Source organism: Gigantopelta aegis, chromosome 10, assembly GCF_016097555.1.
Source record: "Gigantopelta aegis isolate Gae_Host chromosome 10, Gae_host_genome, whole genome shotgun sequence".
In the NCBI taxonomy this organism is placed as follows: domain Eukaryota; kingdom Metazoa; phylum Mollusca; class Gastropoda; order Neomphalida; family Peltospiridae; genus Gigantopelta; species Gigantopelta aegis.
Genome location: NC_054708.1, coordinates 42,219,902 through 42,240,029, shown reverse-complemented (window position 1 = coordinate 42,240,029; position 20,128 = coordinate 42,219,902). Strand labels below are relative to the sequence as shown.

Here is a 20,128-nt window from a genome sequence, read left to right as displayed (position 1 = left end):
ACAGTATTTGATACACCAGCCATGGGACACTGATTTGGATGGGAGAAAAGGGGTGGGGGTGGAAACTAGGAACATTTTCAAGAATTTAAAAGAAAGGAAAGTTTTGTTTAATGTCACAATACATTGTTTATTAGTGGCTATTAAAGCTGTAATTTATTAAAACAGCAGTTCTGTTTGTAGTTTGCATTAAGAAACTGCATTATGAAATTGTTAGGTCAGATCTGCAATGTTGTAAAGTCATTTACAGGCTTGTCTATAATGAAAGGTAGGGCAAAATTGATGCTATTCCAGTAGGGAAGGGCAACATATAAGATGACACTCCCCTTGATCACCAGTAGTAAAGAAATATAGTCATCAGGGGTGGGAATTGGTGAACTGTAAAAAAAAAGAGGAAATCTAAAGAGGGGTCCCAGAAATTCTTGAAATCCTAGGTTAAAATCTGTGCCATCTAACACATTTTGGAGGAAAGGACGATTAAAACGCGAGGAAATGCAATGTTCCTTGAGTGGAAAACAGCTGATCCGAAGAGAATTCCCACCCCTGAGTCATGTTACATGTACTGCTGGACACTCTGATGTAGTCAAGACTCAGCTAAATGGTGAACGTGCAGGTGTCTGGTTAAGAGGAAGGATTTAACGGGGCACTCAACACATTTTAATTATGGTTATATGGCACACTCAACACATTTTAATTATGGTTGTATGGCACCGGACATATGGATGAGTGCCACACATAATGATAGAGGAAACCTTTCCAATTAGCAAAAAGGGATCTTTTATATGCAACATCCAACTGACAGGATAGTACATACCAAGGACTTTGTTCCACCTGGAAGTGGAGGTGAACCGCAAAATAAGTTGAAATGAACTGTCAGATCAGGAAGAAATGTGATGGAATTCAAAGGAAAGGAAAGGGGGCTCAGAAAAAAATACCTGGCTTAACACACTGAGATTTTCATCTTCCAACATAAACACAGGGATCTTAATTAAGCCCCCTCTCCCATTTGTTTCCTCTCACATCATAGCTGTTCTTACTTACATGTACATCCAGTCTGAAATGTACTTGGAAAAATTAATATCTGAATGGTGAGTTTACGGACAAACAAAAACATAACAAATTATGGCAGTGTTGAATATTTTAATTGCATTAGTAACAGTTTTGACAGAATTGTAAGGCAAAATGAGAGATATACAAACACTAGGGATCTGGAAATTACTATGATTAGGTATAATCGACCATTTCTGTTAGAAAACATTCATAGTAATCTCAAAAAGTCATGTACACATTATTAATACTGAATTATATTATAACTGTAAGTGTGACCATTAATATTATATTGTAGGAGAGGGCAGTGTCTGCGCTTAACTTTTTTTTTGAGTTGCCATCCGGGCAAGTGGTGACAGCAGTTCCACTTGCCCGGCTCTATTTTCACTTGCCCGAATAATATTTTCTAAAAAACCCAACAATATTGCAACAGATTATAAGAGAAAACATTTATTTTGAGTATTTTTCTGCACTCAACCAACCCACTCTTTAAATAAATAACAGACATGCCACTGTGACTCCCCACTGTCACTGTCAATACATTTGTGGTATTCCCAACAAAGATGCTTGCGTTCACCAAACGTTGAGCACTGGTATAACCGACACAACCCCTTCCTCCCTCACCCCATCTCAATGAAATAATAATAAAAAAAAACCCCTAAAATATAATGTTCAGTGGATACGATCTACGACGTGTACACATAACCAGGGCTGAATCTTGTCGACATGAATTTGTGCCCAATTTTACATGCCACTTAACTTACCGTACACCTATTCTTATATTGGGCATATGTTTATATGTAAAAGCAGACCTACACTATTTCATGGTGCAAAGTAGGTTACTTAGCTGTACTTTTATTTATTTATTAATTATTGATTTAAAAAAAAAAAAAAATTTAAATCGGCCGCCAGGCGGGCAACCTTACTGTGGGTTTTCAGTCGCCCGTCGTCGTTTTCAATCGCCAGGGGCGATCGGGCGACCGTTAAGTTCAAACCCTGAGAGGGTGTAGTAAGTTGCCACACTAGTGCCCAATCCTTTTGTTATTTATGCAATAAACTATGTTCAATCAGTGGCAAGTTTAACTACCATGTGCCAAGATCACAGCCTTTATTCTTTTCTCAGTCCCCCAGCAAGTCATCTGATATGACCAAGTTTAACTGCCATGTGCCAAGATCACAGCCTTTATTCTTTTCTCATTCCCCCAGCAAGTCATCTGATATGACCAAGTTTAACTACCATGTGCCAAGATTACAGCCTTTATTCTTCTCTCATTCCCCCAGCAAGTCATCTGATATGACCAAGTTTAACTACCATGTGCCAAGATCACAGCCTTTATTCTTCTCTCATTCCCCCAGCAAGTCATCTGATATGACCAAGTTTAACTACCATGTGCCAAGATCACAGCCTTTATTCTTCTCTCATTCCCCCAGCAAGTAATCTGATATGACCAAGTTTAACTACCATGTGCCAAGATCACAGCCTTTATTCTTCTCTCATTCCCCCAGCAAGTCATCTGATATGACCAAGTTTAACTACCATGTGCCAAGATCACAGCCTTTATTCTTCTCTCATTCCCCCAGCAAGTCATCTGATATGACCAAGTTTAACTACCATGTGCCAAGATCACAGCCTTTATTCTTCTCTCATTCCCCCAGCAAGTCATCTGATATGACCAAGTTTAACTACCATGTGCCAAGATCACAGCCTTTATTCTTCTCTCATTCCCCCAGCAAGTCATCTGATATGACCAAGTTTAACTACCATGTGCCAAGATCACAGCCTTTATTCTTCTCTCAGTCCCCCAGCAAGTCATCTGATATGACCAAGTTTAACTACCATGTGCCAAGATCACAGCCTTTATTCTTTTCTCATTCCCCCAGCAAGTCATCTGATATGACCAAGTTTAACTGCCATGTGTCAAGATCACAGCCTTTATTCTTCTCTCATTCCCCCAGCAAGTCATCTGATATGACCAAGTTTAACTACCATGTGCCAAGATCACAGCCTTTATTCTTCTCTCAGTCCCCCAGCAAGTCATCTGATATGACCAAGTTTAACTACCATGTGCCAAGATCACAGCCTTTATTCTTTTCTCAGTCCCCCAGCAAGTCATCTGATATGACCAAGTTTAACTACCATGTGCCAAGATCACAGCCTTTATTCTTTTCTCAGTCCCCCAGCAAGTCATCTGATATGACCAAGTTTAACTACCATGTGCCAAGATCACAGCCTTTATTCTTTTCTCATTCCCCCAGCAAGTCATCTGATATGACCAAGTTTAACTACCATGTGCCAAGATCACAGCCTTTATTCTTTTCTCATTCCCCCAGCAAGTCATCTGATATCACCAAGTTTAACTACCATGTGCCAAGATTACAGCCTTTCTTCTTTTCTCAGTCCCCCAGCAAGTCATCTGATATCACCAAGTTTAACTACCATGTGCCAGATTACAGCCTTTATTCTTTTCTCATTCCCCCAGCAAGTCATCTGATATGACCAAGTTTAACTACCATGTGCCAAGATCACAGCCTTTATTCTTTTCTCAGTCCCCCAGCAAGTCATCTGATATGACCAAGTTTAACTACCATGTGCCAAGATTACAGCCTTTCTTCTTTTCTCATTCCCCCAGCAAGTCATCTGATATGACCAAGTTTAACTACCATGTGCCAAGATCACAGCCTTTATTCTTCTCTCATTCCCCCAGCAAGTCATCTGATATGACCAAGTTTAACTACCATGTGCCAAGATCACAGCCTTTATTCTTCTCTCATTCCCCCAGCAAGTCATCTGATATGACCAAGTTTAACTACCATGTGCCAAGATCACAGCCTTTATTCTTCTCTCTCTTCCCCCAGCAAGTCATCTGATATGACCAAGTTTAACTACCATGTGCCAAGATCACAGCCTTTATTCTTTTCTCATTCCCCCAGCAAGTCATCTGATATGACCAAGTTTAACTGCCATGTGTCAAGATCACAGCCTTTATTCTTCTCTCATTCCCCCAGCAAGTCATCTGATATGACCAAGTTTAACTACCATGTGCCAAGATTACAGCCTTTATTCTTCTCTCATTCCCCCAGCAAGTCATCTGATATGACCAAGTTTAACTACCATGTGCCAAGATCACAGCCTTTATTCTTTTCTCATTCCCCCAGCAAGTCATCTGATATGACCAAGTTTAACTACCATGTGCCAAGATCACAGCCTTTATTCTTTTCTCCGTCCCCCAGCAAGTCATCTGATATGACCAAGTTTAACTACCATGTGCCAAGATTACAGCCTTTATTCTTTTCTCATTCCCCCAGCAAGTCATCTGATATGACCAAGTTTAACTACCATGTGCCAAGATCACAGCCTTTATTCTTTTCTCAGTCCCCCAGCAAGTCATCTGATATGACCAAGTTTAACTACCATGTGCCAAGATCACAGCCTTTATTCTTCTCTCATTCCCCCAGCAAGTCATCTGATATGACCAAGTTTAACTACCATGTGCCAAGATCACAGCCTTTATTCTTTTCTCAGTCCCCCAGCAAGTCATCTGATATGACCAAGTTTAACTACCATGTGCCAAGATCACAGCCTTTATTCTTTTCTCATTCCCCCAGCAAGTCATCTGATATGACCAAGTTTAACTACCATGTGCCAAGATTACAGCCTTTCTTCTTTTCTCAGTCCCCCAGCAAGTCATCTGATATGACCAAGTTTAACTACCATGTGCCAAGATCACAGCCTTTATTCTTTTTTCATTCCCCCAGCAAGTCATCTGATATGACCAAGTTTAACTACCATGTGCCAAGATTACAGCCTTTATTCTTCTCTCAGTCCCCCAGCAAGTCATCTGATATGACCAAGTTTAACTACCATGTGCCAAGATCACAGCCTTTATTCTTTTTTCATTCCCCCAGCAAGTCATCTGATATGACCAAGTTTAACTACCATGTGCCAAGATCACAGCCTTTCTTCTTTTCTCATTCCCCCAGCAAGTAATCTGATATGACCAAGTTTAACTACCATGTGCCAAGATTACAGCCTTTATTCTTTTCTCAGTCCCCCAGCAAGTCATCTGATATGACCAAGTTTAACTACCATGTGCCAAGATTACAGCCTTTCTTCTTTTCTCAGTCCCCCAGCAAGTCATCTGATATGACCAAGTTTAACTACCATGTGCCAAGATCACAGCCTTTATTCTTTTCTCCGTCCCCCAGCAAGTCATCTGATATGACCAAGTTTAACTACCATGTGCCAAGATCACAGCCTTTATTCTTTTCTCAGTCCCCCAGCAAGTCATCTGATATGACCAAGTTTAACTACCATGTGCCAAGATCACAGCCTTTATTCTTTTCTCATTCCCCCAGCAAGTCATCTGATATGACCAAGTTTAACTACCATGTGCCAAGATTACAGCCTTTCTTCTTTTCTCAGTCCCCCAGCAAGTCATCTGATATGACCAAGTTTAACTACCATGTGCCAAGATTACAGCCTTTATTCTTTTCTCAGTCCCCCAGCAAGTCATCTGATATGACCAAGTTTAACTACCATGTGCCAAGATCACAGCCTTTATTCTTTTCTCAGTCCCCCAGCAAGTCATCTGATATGACCAAGAGGTACACTCATGATGCACTGTAGTCTCTTAGGCTGGCAGATCATCCTCAAGATGGAAGGCCTTTCTAGGAATTAATCAAATAAAACTTGCATTTTTATCAAAGAATAAATCGGTGTGCTTTATTATTTCAGGGCGAGGTTTACTAAAACATTTCTGTGCATATATTTTAATTATTTAACCATTTAGAACAGAGGGTCAACCTTAACTTTTTTACTGTCGACTGATATTCTTTGATAGTGTTTGACTATACAATGTACTTGCTACGTACATGTATGTCACTTAAAAAAATTATTATAATTCTCCATTTTAACACCGAAAACAAACTAATACATGGCAATGTATGAAGGCAGTTGACATGACCATTCCTAACTGTAAAGTGATTAAGTGTATTAAACTATAGTACTGGTTGTAGTTTCTATTAATTAGTAAACCTTATATAGTAGTAAAGCCAGCCTGTAACTCTAATGTATGTAACTCTGACCTGACACTACAAATGAATAGATGAAAATGACACTTTTGACGCGAAAAATGAAAAACCCTTTATCATGATCATAAAAAGTGGGAAGTAACTCTTCATCAAAGAACAAGGGCAGGAGCAGTTTTGAAGTGGCATTAAAACACGGAATTGCAGAAAAAGATTGTGTTTTGTCATTCATGAAAATTGAAGTGGCTTTTTATGAATGGTAATGTTGCACTTTTAAAAACAAATATAAGTTTTTCCAAATCAATAAAAAAACAAAACATCACTTTGATTTCAATGTATAAATACAGGGTATTTTAAAATACAAAACAAAAAATACATCACTGAAAGGTAAAATGGTAGTTCATTAAAAAGGTTTTGTTCTACATCTCTAACAGATAAAACTACATTTAGAAAGGTTTTGTTCATGATTACATATGTTAAAACACGTGATCACACCCATTCTATAGCAAGGTCAAAATTATTCTGATGAACAAGACGGTTTAGATTGTCAAAATCACATCTTGTTATTTCCTCACAGTGCTTAACAATAAGCGAGTTCAAGGGATTATCACAGAACAGCAGTTCTCGGATTCCCGAGACCGTCAGCTGGTTGCAGGACTCCATGTATACCTTGCAGAGACTCTTCAGTCCATGACACTTGATGACCTGCAGCAGCAGTTCACTGGTCATGCACTGCACATTGACCAGGTGCATCACCTGCAGGTGCTCGGCATTCACCAACATCGTCTGGAAAGTTCCTGCACTGAAGTTGGTGCTGTCGTTTCCAACCACAATCATGATCTTCTTCAGACACCGATAAATCTGCTTGCTCTCCAGCCCCGTCAAGAATGATTCGTAAAAGGCAACAGAATTGAAGGCAGCCATGACACATTTTAAATTTTCCAAAGCAGGACAGAGTACACCCAACTTGCCCAAATCAAGGTCTTTTATGTCGAAGAGTCCCACCGAGTACAATCTGGAGCCAATCTCTTTGAGGAGTGGAACAAGTCCATCAAAGAATGTTACATCCTCTGCTTGGTCACTGGTTATTTCTAATGAATGTAAATGCTGAAGATATTTTAAATTCTGCAAACTTGAATTTATGGCACCTTGGTAGAAGATCACCTCAGTAATGAATGGACAAACACTGCATGCCACGTACACACTCTGTGGACTAACCTCTTTACATTTCAGACCAGTTGCTGTTAAGGTCCTCAGCTGAAATACTTGGGAATTAAGATCATTATTTTCACTGTCTTTGCTTGCACAACCCAGCTGTCCAGAAGCAAGAGTCACTGCTTCCATTACATCTGCATATCCCAAATGAAGCAAGTTTTTAAATGTTTTAAGTATTTCTGAGGCACCTGTATTTCCAATCTTTGTGGCACTTATATCTAGCTTCTTGAAATTATCACATAAACGTGAGTTGTTATGGGTTCTACCACACAAATTTATTGCCCCAACATCTGTAATTGGGCAAGCAAAAACATCTAGAACTTGAAGATTTTGGCAGAATTTGTGGATAGTGGCAAGTACATTGTCATTTACTTTAGTGTTCCGCAAAAGAAGCTTCTTGAGCTGAGGAAGATTTTCTATCATACTAGATACGGATGAGGCGGTTATCCAAGAGCAATTGGAGATGTTCAAAGAGGTTAATTTCTGGAAGTAAAAAATAAAGTTGTTACACATAACAAAAGAATATTCGTTTAGTGACCAACCATCACATTATTTTAACAAGAGCTATTAGGCTGAACAATAGTTAGAACAACAAAATGAGGAACGTTGGAAAGGTTAAAACAATGACAACATACCTGTCACAGGAGTTTAATAAGATGTTAAACATTGAAAGGCTAGGACCATGACAACATACCTAACACAGGTGTCTAATAGATGTTAGGACCATGACAACATACCTAACACAGGTGTCTAATAGATGTTAGGACCATGACAACATACCTGACACAAGTGTCCAATAAGATGTTAAACATTGGAAGGATAGAACAATGACCACATACCTGACATCAAGACCAATGAAAGGAACAAATGACAGCATACCTGATACCAGAGTCCATCAATAAGATGAGAAATATTGGAAAGGTTAGGACAGCGACCACATACGGTACCTAACACAAGGAGTCTAATAAATGACAAAAATGGAAAGGTTGGCCCAATGACAGAATACCTAATACAGGGAGTGTAATAGATGAGGAAAGTGGAAAGGTTAGGACAATGACATCATACCTGACACAGGGAGTGTAATAGATGAGGAAAATGGAAAGGTTAGGACAATGACAGCATACCTGACACCGGAGTCCAATAAGATGAGGAATGTTGGAAAGGTTAGGACAATGACTAAAATCGATATGGTCCAATCGGTTTGTGAGCAGTAACTGGAAGTGTAGTCGTCGTAGTTTGTGCTCTGAGATCAGTGCATTAATCAGCTCCTGGATCATATCACCAGCTTAAAAAAGAATGAATGAATGAATCATTGATTGTAACAAACTTAAAGTGATAAAGCGATAAGTGATAAAGAGAATTTTCAGGTGGAGGATCAGAGGCATATGGTAATCCAGCAAATTCTAAAATATACATGGTCTGAAATGCAATTTCAAATCACAAAATTGGCATTCATTAATTAATTAATGAAAATAAGTTGAATTGAGTTATTGAATAAGTTATCAGCTGATTTTAATCTAGCAAAGCTTTAATTAAGTGTTTTTGTTCATTATTCCAATTTGGCTTGACATAAAAAGAATCCACAGGAAATTTGTTTTGGAAATTTTCTATTTTCATGTGCCATTTGTGAAAAATAATTGGTCATGATATACGGTAAGTAAAATAGCAATACTCACCCATGTTATTTCTTTGTGAAGTTTGAACAAAACATTTACTACACACATATAAAATAATTTTTCAACTATTAGATACAAATTAACAAAAGAATAATAAAATATAGAGTTCAGAAGGATAATCTAATTAAAAAAAATAATTTCAAACTCCATGAGCAGATGACTGACCAATGTTTTTACAAATATAATATAATATAAATATAGAATTTGTGGGTTCAAATTTTTTTTTCCATTTACCTTAATTATTAGCTAAAGTGGAATAACATAAAAAACAAACATATTAATTTAAAAAATTAAAAAATTATGCTCTGGTATGCTACTGCTTAGATATATTCAATGCTGAGAGCCATGCTGACATAAATAGCTTATACCCTATAACACTTTACCTCTGGGCTAGGTCCAGCCCCTAACATTAGAGATAAGAAATTTTGAAAACTCTGGAGTCAGATTTGTACACTTACATGTACATGTATTACACATAGAACTGTTACAACAATTCAATTAGATGTAGTCTACATATTTTTAGGACTCACACAGCTAACACTCTTCATTAATGTTATACAGTGATTACTAAAATACTTTTATGTTACACTTTATTTTGTCCTTCATCATAAATATTTTTCACAGAAAGGGGGTTCTAAGACCCCCTCCACCTCCCCCTACCAGTTTCAGACCTACTAGGATTCTAGAAATAAAACATTTTGTTGCATCACTCGTTCCTATCACATGTGATAATTTTAAATAACTGAAAAAAAAAAAATTTGTTAAATAACATAATAATAATAACAAATATAATGATTACCAATAGTTCATATTAATAATTTGCCACCCACAGCAATTTTGTAAACATTTGCAGTGGGTGAAACGACCCATGACAGCAATTAAATGATGAGCCTCCCTGTATATGGCAATTTTTTTAAAAGTGACTTTTGTAGTAAATAAACATGCCTAAAATTATCTTTCTGGATGAAGTCTTATTTAAAATATATACAAAATTGTGTATACATTTTGGTGTATACATGGTGTCATCATTGATTTGAGCTTTAAAGATGGCAGTTATTTTTATCCCATATGGCACCAAAGTGATGTTTGTGACATGTATGTAATATATATAAGTAGGGTTGAGCAGACAGCATACTTGTCAGCAGGGTTTGAATTTTACCATGACAATGACAGCAAGTGAAATGTTTGCCCTCCTTACTGGTCACTGTGCCCTATGTGGTGCCCCAACTAATTTGCCACTACTGTACCTTTGCCATTAAGGTGACATCATTTTTGCCCGAGACAACTAGATAGAAAACAAGTTGCCATGGTGTCCCTATGCTAAAGAAAAAGTTTATCTTGCAGCCAGAGTACTCTTCCGTTCGAGAGCTAAACGGACATTTGGACGGTTATGATCGCTCTCTCAGCCTGAGATAAGATCTGTATAACAAAAACCCGGAATAGTTGCCTACCACACAGTAGTCAAAGATTCCCGAGGGTGGGATGTAGCCCAGTGGTAAAGCATTTATTTGATGTGTGGTCCGTCTATGATTGATCCCCGTCAGTGGGACCGTTCGGCCATTTCTCGTTCCACTTAGGGGTCATTCACAATTGTCAACATTAACATAAGCGTACAAACCGTACGCTGGGGGGGGAGGGGATTAACAGCCGCTGTACGCTTTTTAGAAATACAAATAAATGTCGATTTATAACTTTCCGAGAAATCTATTTTCCCCCTAATTGTCGTTATTATAAACAGCAGAGAAGGCAACCGAAGCTCACGAAAAGATCCACAAGTGCCCGATTTGTAATGAGAAGTATCCCACAAGATACCAGCTCCTGAAACATCAAAACCAGGACAATCACAAGCAAAAGAAAGGAAGACCCAAGAAAATCACTTGAACATGGCTTCTAGATTATGATAGACCCACTCCAGAGGCTAGTGACATTCTAATATAACTGCCAATAAAAGATGGACAAAAAAAATCTACATTTTATTTTGTACACTTATGGGGGGGGGGGGGGGGGGGGGTCATGAAAAAGTGTACTCTTTGTACACTTATGATAATGTTGATAATTGTGAATGGCCCCTTAGTGCACCACGACTGATATATTAAAGGCTGTGGTATGTGCTATCCTGTCTGTGGGATGGTGCAAATGAAAGATCCCTTGCTACTAATAACAAAATGTAGCGGTTTTCCTCTCTAAGACTATATGTCCGAATAACCAAATGTTTGACATCAAATAGCCAATGATTAATAAATCAATGTGCTCTAGTGGTGTCGTTAAACAAAACAAACAAATTCAAAGATTCTCAATCTAATATGTGCAACAATAACCCTATATTTGATGCTAAATACCATTACAAGATGTGTTACAAAATGTTGAGGGAGGTAGACTGGTTCCGTAATCGTTGAATTAAAAATGCCCCGTGAATGTCAATGCCACGTGAATGTCAACCAACACTATCAATTGAACTAATTGTAGGCCTACATTTAACAAGTTATTTAAAAAATTAAAATAATAATATGAGGGATCTAATTCAGTCGGTAGTACACACCTGAGATGCTTGGGTCGTAGTTCTAATTGAACCACCTCCTCAGAATCAGTGGGGTTTTCCCATCCCAACTATCGATATCCTAATCATGTTCGCTGTACATGAAATTCAAGACAAGCTGATTCCTACACGTTTAGCTGCCCGTTCATCAAACCATCCAACACTGAAAAGGTATCTATAATTGTTTGCATCAATTTATCTGAATAGTACATACTGTAATTAAAAAATCAACTTGTCTGCATCAGTGTATGTCACAATTATATTTCTATAGCACTGCTCTTGAAATTTTTTAATAACTCCATTCCTGATAGTCAAAACGAAATCAGACTATACTGTTGAACATAAAATTAGAAGAAAACATTGGTTTATTTCTGCAACATATGTCTCTACATTTACATACATGTAACAATTACTTCATAAATTAATAATGCTTAGTTTTCACTCACCTTAGCATTTTGAGGTGTGTGATTTTTCACTCGCCTAAGCATTTTGAGGTGTGCGATTTTTCACTCGCCTAAGCATTTTGAGGTGTGCGATTTTTCACTCGCCTAAGCGTTTTGAGGTGTGCGATTTTTCACTCACCTAAGCATTTTGAGGTGTGCGATTTTTCACTCGCCTAAGTGTTTTGATGAGTGCGATTTTTCACTTGCCTAAGTGTTTTGAGGTGTGCGATTTTCACTCGCCATGGTTTTTCAAAAGCCAAGGACTGATTACATTGATAATTTTCAAGTTTACTATTATGTTGGTGCTGACGGGTTTCTTCCTGTAGTGTGTGTATTAGTGATTAAACTGTCAAATATTTGTTATCAGTTAACTTTGTAAAAGTCTTTATGGTGTAACATATACAGGGTTATTCCTGTATTAGAGCAGGAATCTTTCCCTACCCGGTGGTAGGAATCCATTCCCAGGGCTTGAACGTAAGAATTTGTAACCCATATAGCCAGGGGTTCTAGAAATTTTTTTTAATTCACTTGCCATGGGGCCAGGGGATTTGAAAATTCACTGGTCATGGTGAAAAATTCACTTGCCCAATTTTAACTGTTGATAAAACAAAACAAAACCCCAGTATATTAAGGTAATTATTTAAGCCAGGACGTTACATTCTGACTCTTATGATCTCCTTCACTAAAAATCCTTTTTAAAAGGAAATGCAGTTTTATCATTTATAGACTCATTACATATAGTAGTATAAGCATGTCAGGCCTAATTTGTTTTTGTAAAAAAAAAACCCGTATAAAGTGAAAAGTAAAATGTGCCAGGACGTGACGAAAATGGACATCACTTTTTTAACACTGCAGTAAATTCCAAAACTCTGCTCTCCTGATAGAATGTTGGCGCTTATTGAAATACACTGTTTAACACAATATCCAGTCTATTTCTAAATGCTGTATAGCAATTTACTAAAAAAATAATCTTTATTTTCGGTACGAGCCAGGACGTGACGAGCCAGAACATGACGTTTTGTCCAGTTCACTTATACAACTAATAAATTATATGTATATCAAATACTACTAATGAAATACTGTTAATTTATGAAATCAATGATATTTACTTGTTTTAAGTGTTTTATCATCAAAATAAGTGCATAAAATCCTAATTAATTGAACTGTTGTTGTGCAAAAACAAGAAGTTCTCATATAATATTCATATAATATACTTTTATAACCAGTGACCATACTGTGAACAACATTGTTATACGGTAATATACTTTTATAACCAGTGACCATACTGTGAACAACATTGTTATACGGTAATATACTTTTATAACCAGTGACCATACTGTGAACAACATTGTTATACGGTAATATACTTTTATAACCAGTGACCATACTGTGAACAACATTGTTATACGGTAATATACTTTTATAACCAGTGACCATACTGTGAACAACATTGTTATACGGTAATATACTTTTATAACCAGTGACCATACTGTCAACAACATTGTTATACGGTAATATACTTTTATAACCAGTGACCATACTGTCAACAACATTGTTATACGGTAATATACTTTTATAACCAGTGACCATACTGTCAACAACATTGTTATACGGTAATATACTTTTATAACCAGTGACCATACTGTCAACAACATTGTTATACGGTAATATACTTTTATAACCAGTGACCATACTGTCAACAACATTGTTATATGGTAATATACTTTTATAACCAGTGACCATACTGTCAACAACATTGTTTATCCTCATGTTGCTATGTCTGATGATTTTTGTCTTACCTTTACAATACATGTACAAACTAAAAAGATGAAGTGTATAGGTATAACTTTTTCATTGGCTGCAGCATCAATTTTTGCATTTAGCTCAACAAGGTTTGTACAAATGTAGCTACATTTCTCATAAATTACATGTCCTGCATCAGTAAAGCTTCATTTATAGTTCTATCTATGAATGTTCACCTCAGTGCACATCAAAATTTGTTTTTCAACTTTATTATTTTAAAATTTTAGTTTAATTTTTTGAAGTTTAATTTTTTTATTTGTTTATGTTTTAAAAACATTTTTAACATGCACTGAGATAGATATCTACAGATGGCAATGACACTGAATATGTTTATGGTAGGCCAGACATTTAATTCTATAGAATTCTTGTTTGCAATTTACCATATAGTTTAGAATTAATATATTATTATAATTTGCCTTTTCTTGGTATTTTTTATGATAATCTGATTTAATTGGAATTCAAAATATGAACCCCAGTCAGTACAGAAATTATAGTCTTTGGACAGTTTCTTCTGTCTGTTCATCATTATCTCATAGGCCAAACTATCAACAATGTATATTAATATAAACTGTTGATGGATGACAATAGCAAGGATTTCAATAACACAATTGATTTGAATTCCCCCAACCCAAGTTTTATCTTCAACATGTATCTTTATCAATTACATCCTTCACTGGAGAAATGTTGGTTTATATATTCCAATTCATGTTTGGATACCTGTATCTGCCAAGGAATAAAGTTAATATTTTAGCAGCACATTGTATTTGAACAATTCTTTGACACAATATTTATTGTATATGTACACCAGTTTGGATTCACAAAATGGAACATTTGGTAGGCCTATAAATACAATATTCTTTAAATTGGTGGATTATCAATAATTCATTGTTTGGTCAAAACACAGAAGCATAGAATTAAGTGATAATAGTATTTTTGTATTTACATAAATCCATGTTAAATATTCGAACATGCTCCCCCGAACGTCCATTTTCTCTGTTTTTGACTCTTGATGGTGAGAGCAAAAATATTGAAAATAAAAGTAATTTCTTTATAGGTACATGTGCATTATCTAGTCAGTTTTGCCCATTTTTCTATATAGAGAGATTTAATACATTTTTAATCTTTACTCAATTTAACATGCCATCTTGAATGTCACGTCCTGGCTCAAAGTTTGAGGTGATTATTTTAATCATTTAATACAACCAGTCATTATTGTACCTTTTATTTATACCTGGAATATCGAGAAGGAGAATTAAAAAGGATTTTTATTTCAGAAAAATAGTTTTTAAATAAAACTAACTTTTATATGTCAAATCAGCCTGGACGTGACATTATATATTTTGAAAAATAATTTAATATACTAATTATGATATGAAAGAAGGGAAAGTAGTATTTTCATATGCAGTATATTTTAGATATGATGTTTAAATTTTTAAATTTGACATAACAGTAATGAAATATTACCAAAAACAAATGTCACGTCCTGGCTTACCAAAAAAAAAATTCTAATAAAACTGTCATTAAAATCCATAAAATATAAGTAAATTGGCAATAAAAGTATATTTGTATGTGCTTAAGGGTGTTAACTTTAAACTATAATAAAAACTTAGTTTGACAGATCATTTTGAAATTTCAACATCCATGGACCAAATACCATGGACTGGCCCACAATTAAAATAATTAACTTTTTAATGTACAGTTTGCATACTGAAATCATATTTAAACAATTTGTCAATTTGCACAACACATAGGCTCATTAGGCATACTTTATGGTTTGTTTAAAAAAAAACATGCAAACAAATTTTCATCAATTTGAAATAAAGTTATACAAGTTTATTAAATTTTAAAATAATTGTTTCCACTAAAACCACCTAAGTTATAAAAAATAATCCATGTTACTTACATGTATTACAACAATTAACTATTAAAAACAAATGAATATTTTATCACTTATGAATGAGTATATATATTTATGTACTTATGAATAGGAACTCCTCCCCCCCCCCACCCCCCACAAAAAAACAACAACCCAGAACCTTTGTTGTCATAAAGTGTACATGTATTACAGTTTAAGGTTTACAACCCCCACCCCAACACACACAAAAAAATAAATTTTTCAATGTAGGCACTTTGTTAAATTTATTTATTTCATATTGTGTAGCCTACTTAAAAAAAAATTAATTTTTTTTAATTTTTTTGCAAATTATGTGATATTTTATAAATTAAATTAATAATTTACTTTTAAAGTTCTGCAAACGTAAATTGTGAGATGCAACCTTTAAAACTAATAAAAGACTGGTTACTATTTTACATATTATGCTTGCACCATACTACTATTAATATATATTAAAAACAAATCTTTGGGTTCTAGTATAAAAATGAAAATGCCGGCAAACAATAAACTTTAGTTTTTTTCAGTGTTTGCACTTTATAACTTAATACAGTTATATTGGTAGGTATACTGATGTAACTTTTACTGGCCCAAGTCCAAAAAACCACTGGCCTCAGGCATCGGGCCACCGTATTCTAGAACCCCTGCCATAGAATTTTTGTTTTAAACCGCTGTGGGTGAAACAGCCCACCAACAGCAATTTTGAGCCTCCCTACAATTTGTTTTTTAAAAGTCGCAAATAAACATGACTGAAAGGTTATTTTGCTGTATGAAGTCTTTTTCAAATGTTATCATGTATACATTTTACTATAATTGGGGAGCTTTACTGCGACGGCAGTAATTTTATCCCATGGCACATAAGTGCCGTCAATTACACCTTTGACCTACGGCAATTTATATCACGACAATTGCCAGTGGTGCCATTGTTAAGTTTGAGTCCCACCCCGGCATGTGCTGTAACCTCACTGTGGTGCAAGGGTGTAACATTCTCTTTGAGAATGGCCAATACAGCACAAATAGAAATTTTGTGTAAAAGTCAGTATCTATCTGTGATATTTGTATTTTTGCACAGTCCTTTACACTGTTTTTATTTAAATCTTGAATTTTTATATTGATCATCACCTTATTTGTTTGCAAATTACCATAGTTTGACACCCAAAAGCCGATGTATTTTTCGTGCTGGGGTGTCGTCAAACATTCATTCATTTAGTCCCGCATTCCGTGTTTTCGCTATACATATGTATCTCGATCTGACAGCAGAGAGTGATCATAACAGTCCAAATGTTCATCTAGCTCTCGAACGGCAGAGTACTCCGACTATTTATCTTCATAACCTTGTATTATCAGAGAGCATCCAATTTACCTTTTGTTATTAAACTATGCTCCCACACCCCACCCCCACAAAAAGGTTAAAATTCGACATTATTTTCTTTCTTTTTCCCAATGTAGTTTCTAGTATATTTAACCGTGGGTACAAATCAGACTGATCATTTGTAATTCTGCTACTTACTGAAGTTTTCAAAAGGACCTAAAACATAGAGCAGTCGTGGTGCATTGCTAAAATCTCGTTCAAACGCGTTGCACCACATTTTATCCATGTTCCGTGCTATATTTACTAAACAAGCGTGTTTCAACGTCCAGACTACCACTGTTCGTGGCATCATGCAAGACAATAAACATGCATGAAAACAAAACGTTTACTGATTGCAACACAGCAAAAACAAACACTATTCTACTTATAAATTAGAGTAGCTTCCCCTTAGTTAGTTTGACGCTTCGGTGGCGCAGTGGTTAAGCCATCGGACTACATGCTGGTAGGTACAGGATTCGCAGCCCGGTATACCGGCTCAAACCCAGAGCGAGTTCTTAAAGGCTCAATGGGTAGGTGTAAGGCCAGTACACCCTCTTCTCTCTCACTAACAACTAACAATTACATGGCCGCCGGAACTGGGGCGAGAGCCGCCGCTCCAATAATTTGACCAGTTGAGATCGCCGTCCAAAGTGGCAAAGAATTTTACCACTTTAGAAAATTGTATTTGTCTTGCAAAACGTCCGGGTCCAAATCAGTTTTGTCATTATATATTAATATTAGATTTGTATATAGATATACATAATTAATATCCCTATCCGATACGCCTGCCATGATATATGCTAAATAGTCATTTAGGAGATCCATATGGAGTTTTTAGATTTGTGGGTGTTATTGTCTATTACAAGTATTAAAAATGTAACTAAACGCTCCTTAATGTTTTACTATATAATTTGCATTTTTTAAAATATGAAATAGTAACACATTTTATCACAATCAAATATTATTGATAATGTCCAAAAGCCATTAAAATCGGTTTTCCAGTAGGCTATCTACATTTCAAACTTTTTAAGGGGGGGGGGGGGCATGCCTCCGGACCCCCCTAGCAAATTTGTGACACTGTGGCCTTCAACATCGCTAGTCCGCCGCCCCAATTCACAATCGTTCCGGCGGCCCTGCAATTAACAACTAACCCACTGTCCTGGACAGAGCTCAAATAGCTGAGGTGTGTGTGCCCAGGACAGTGTGCTTGAACCTTAATTGGATATAAGCTTGAAAATAAGTTGAAATGAAATGATTCTGTGCAATGCGTATCCATCAAAAGCGTATAGGCTCGGAATCATTCTTGTGATTGGGAGGGTGCAGGGGGAGGAGGCAACCTGGTTTTTGTCCGAATTAAAAGAAAATGCCGGAATGTGAATTTACTCTTAACAGCATTTCTACCAAACAACTACAATAGGGTTGCAAACGAATGCATTTTTACATGGATTACAACCAATTTTGAGGGTAGAATGATGGAAATACATGGTAAAAAGGTCCCAGGTTAGCACAATTAACCCGAATTGCTATATAGTTTTTGCCCGAATTTGAGGTTTTGTTCTAGCACTACGGGAGAATACCCCCCCCCCCCCCCCCGTGCCCCCTGTCTCGTACGCTTATGGTATCCATGCGGAATACTGCATACTGAACGACTCACTAAGTACCCTTCCAAATTAAATGAATTCATTCCATTTATGTCCATGCACGCTATCCTGGCCACACACATCAGCTAACTGGGTTGTCCACAAAAAATTACAGAGATATTCGGGCAAAATGTGCTAACCTGAGACCTTTTACCATGTATTTCCATCATTCTACCCTCAAAATTAATTGTAATTCATGTAAAAATGTGTAGTGATTCGTTATGTGTGTGTGTGTGTGTGTGTGTGTGTTTGGTAGTAATGCTAATATGAATAAATGTTGTTATCCAGATTCGGGCATTTTCGTTTAATTCGGGCAAAAGTCAGCCTGCCCTCCTACAAAAAATGGGGGCCCGTGCGCTTATGGGGGAGGGGGTGGCGGGCGCATTTCACTGTTGCCCGAATAGTCAGCTGTTCGAGAGCTAGACGGACATTTGGGCGGTTATGATAGCTAAACGTGCAGAGAGCGATGGTAACCGTCCAAATGTCCGTCTAGCTCTCGAACGGTATTTCAATGGTGTCACGAAAATTCCCGGAAACGTTGCCATAAAAACATTGATCATTCCAATGACGTGACGTCAACAACGCTTTGACGTTTTACTGTGCTTACTGATGCCAAAGCGATACTACGTACCTTCTTCTGGGCCCCGTTTCACGAAGCGATCTTAGTCCTAAGATCAACTAAGTGCATAGGGTAGCTATGCGCTTAAGGTAATCTTAGGGCTAAGATCGTTTCGTGGAACGGGGCCCTGTTCAATATATATTTTAACTTTAGAAATGTGCGTACAGAATCGCTGTTTGGCATTTATAATCGTATTTATTTTACATGTGTGTATGCCTAAATGTAAAATATCTGCATGGATTTAACACTACGTAATGACGACAGTGACTGCTTTGCTGTTCTGTTGTAATGTTTTCTCCAAGTGTTGAGTGGATATGTATATCAACAGAGGTAAGTGTTTACCTTGTTTGATTTTGCTTGTTTACGGGCCTGAATTTGATGTCTATCCCGTGGACTTGTTTTTGGGTAGCAGCAGATCGAACAAAAATTTACATAAGCATCAGTTCAAACCTTCCTGACTCTCCGACATAGATAAATCGACCTGACTCCTAGACTAATACGGGGCGCGACGTAGCCCAGTGGTAAAGCGCTCGCTTGATGCGCGGTCGGTTTGGGATCGATCCCCGTCGGTGGGCCCATTGGGCTATTTCTCGCTCTAGCCATTGCACCACGACTGGTACATCAAAGGCCATGGTATGTGCTATCCTGTCTGGGATGGTGCATGTAAAAGATCCCTTGCTGCTAATCGAAAAAAGTATCCCATGAAGTGGCGACAGTGGGTTTCCTCCCTCAATATCTGTGTGATCCTTAACCATATAACCGTAAATAAAATGTGTTGAGTGCATCGTTAAATAAACCATTTCCTTCATGTCCTTCCTGGACTAATACGGTATACCTCCCAGCTGTAGACAACACAGGGTATGACTCGTTCATTGGAGTGGT

General features: G+C 36.9%; 1 protein-coding gene and 1 long non-coding RNA gene across 4 annotated transcripts in view; one reads left to right on the top strand and one right to left on the bottom strand.

Moving 5' to 3' along the window:
- Positions 1-1,122: 1,122 nt before the first annotated feature.
- Positions 1,123-19,685, bottom strand: LOC121384653. Of its 3 annotated transcripts, XM_041515134.1 has the most exons (4): positions 17,147-17,356; positions 11,503-11,662; positions 8,412-8,572; positions 1,123-7,770 (listed from the first exon to the last, which is right to left on the bottom strand). In XM_041515134.1, the coding sequence occupies exons 3-4, from the start codon at positions 8,562-8,564 to the stop codon at positions 6,562-6,564; spliced, it is 1,362 nt and encodes a 453-aa protein (XP_041371068.1). In that variant the 5' UTR covers positions 8,565-8,572; positions 11,503-11,662; positions 17,147-17,356; the 3' UTR covers positions 1,123-6,561. The 3 variants fall into 3 exon arrangements, with proteins under 3 accessions (XP_041371068.1, XP_041371069.1, XP_041371067.1); XM_041515135.1 differs by lacking the exons at positions 11,503-11,662; positions 17,147-17,356 and adding an exon at positions 19,589-19,685; XM_041515133.1 differs by lacking the exon at positions 11,503-11,662.
- LOC121384656 overlaps positions 19,063-20,128 on the top strand; it is a 38,404-nt gene continuing 37,338 nt past the window's right edge. Inside the window, exon 1 of the long non-coding RNA XR_005959417.1 lies at positions 19,063-19,576. This is a non-coding gene — a long non-coding RNA (uncharacterized LOC121384656). The remainder of the gene's footprint in view (positions 19,577-20,128) is intronic.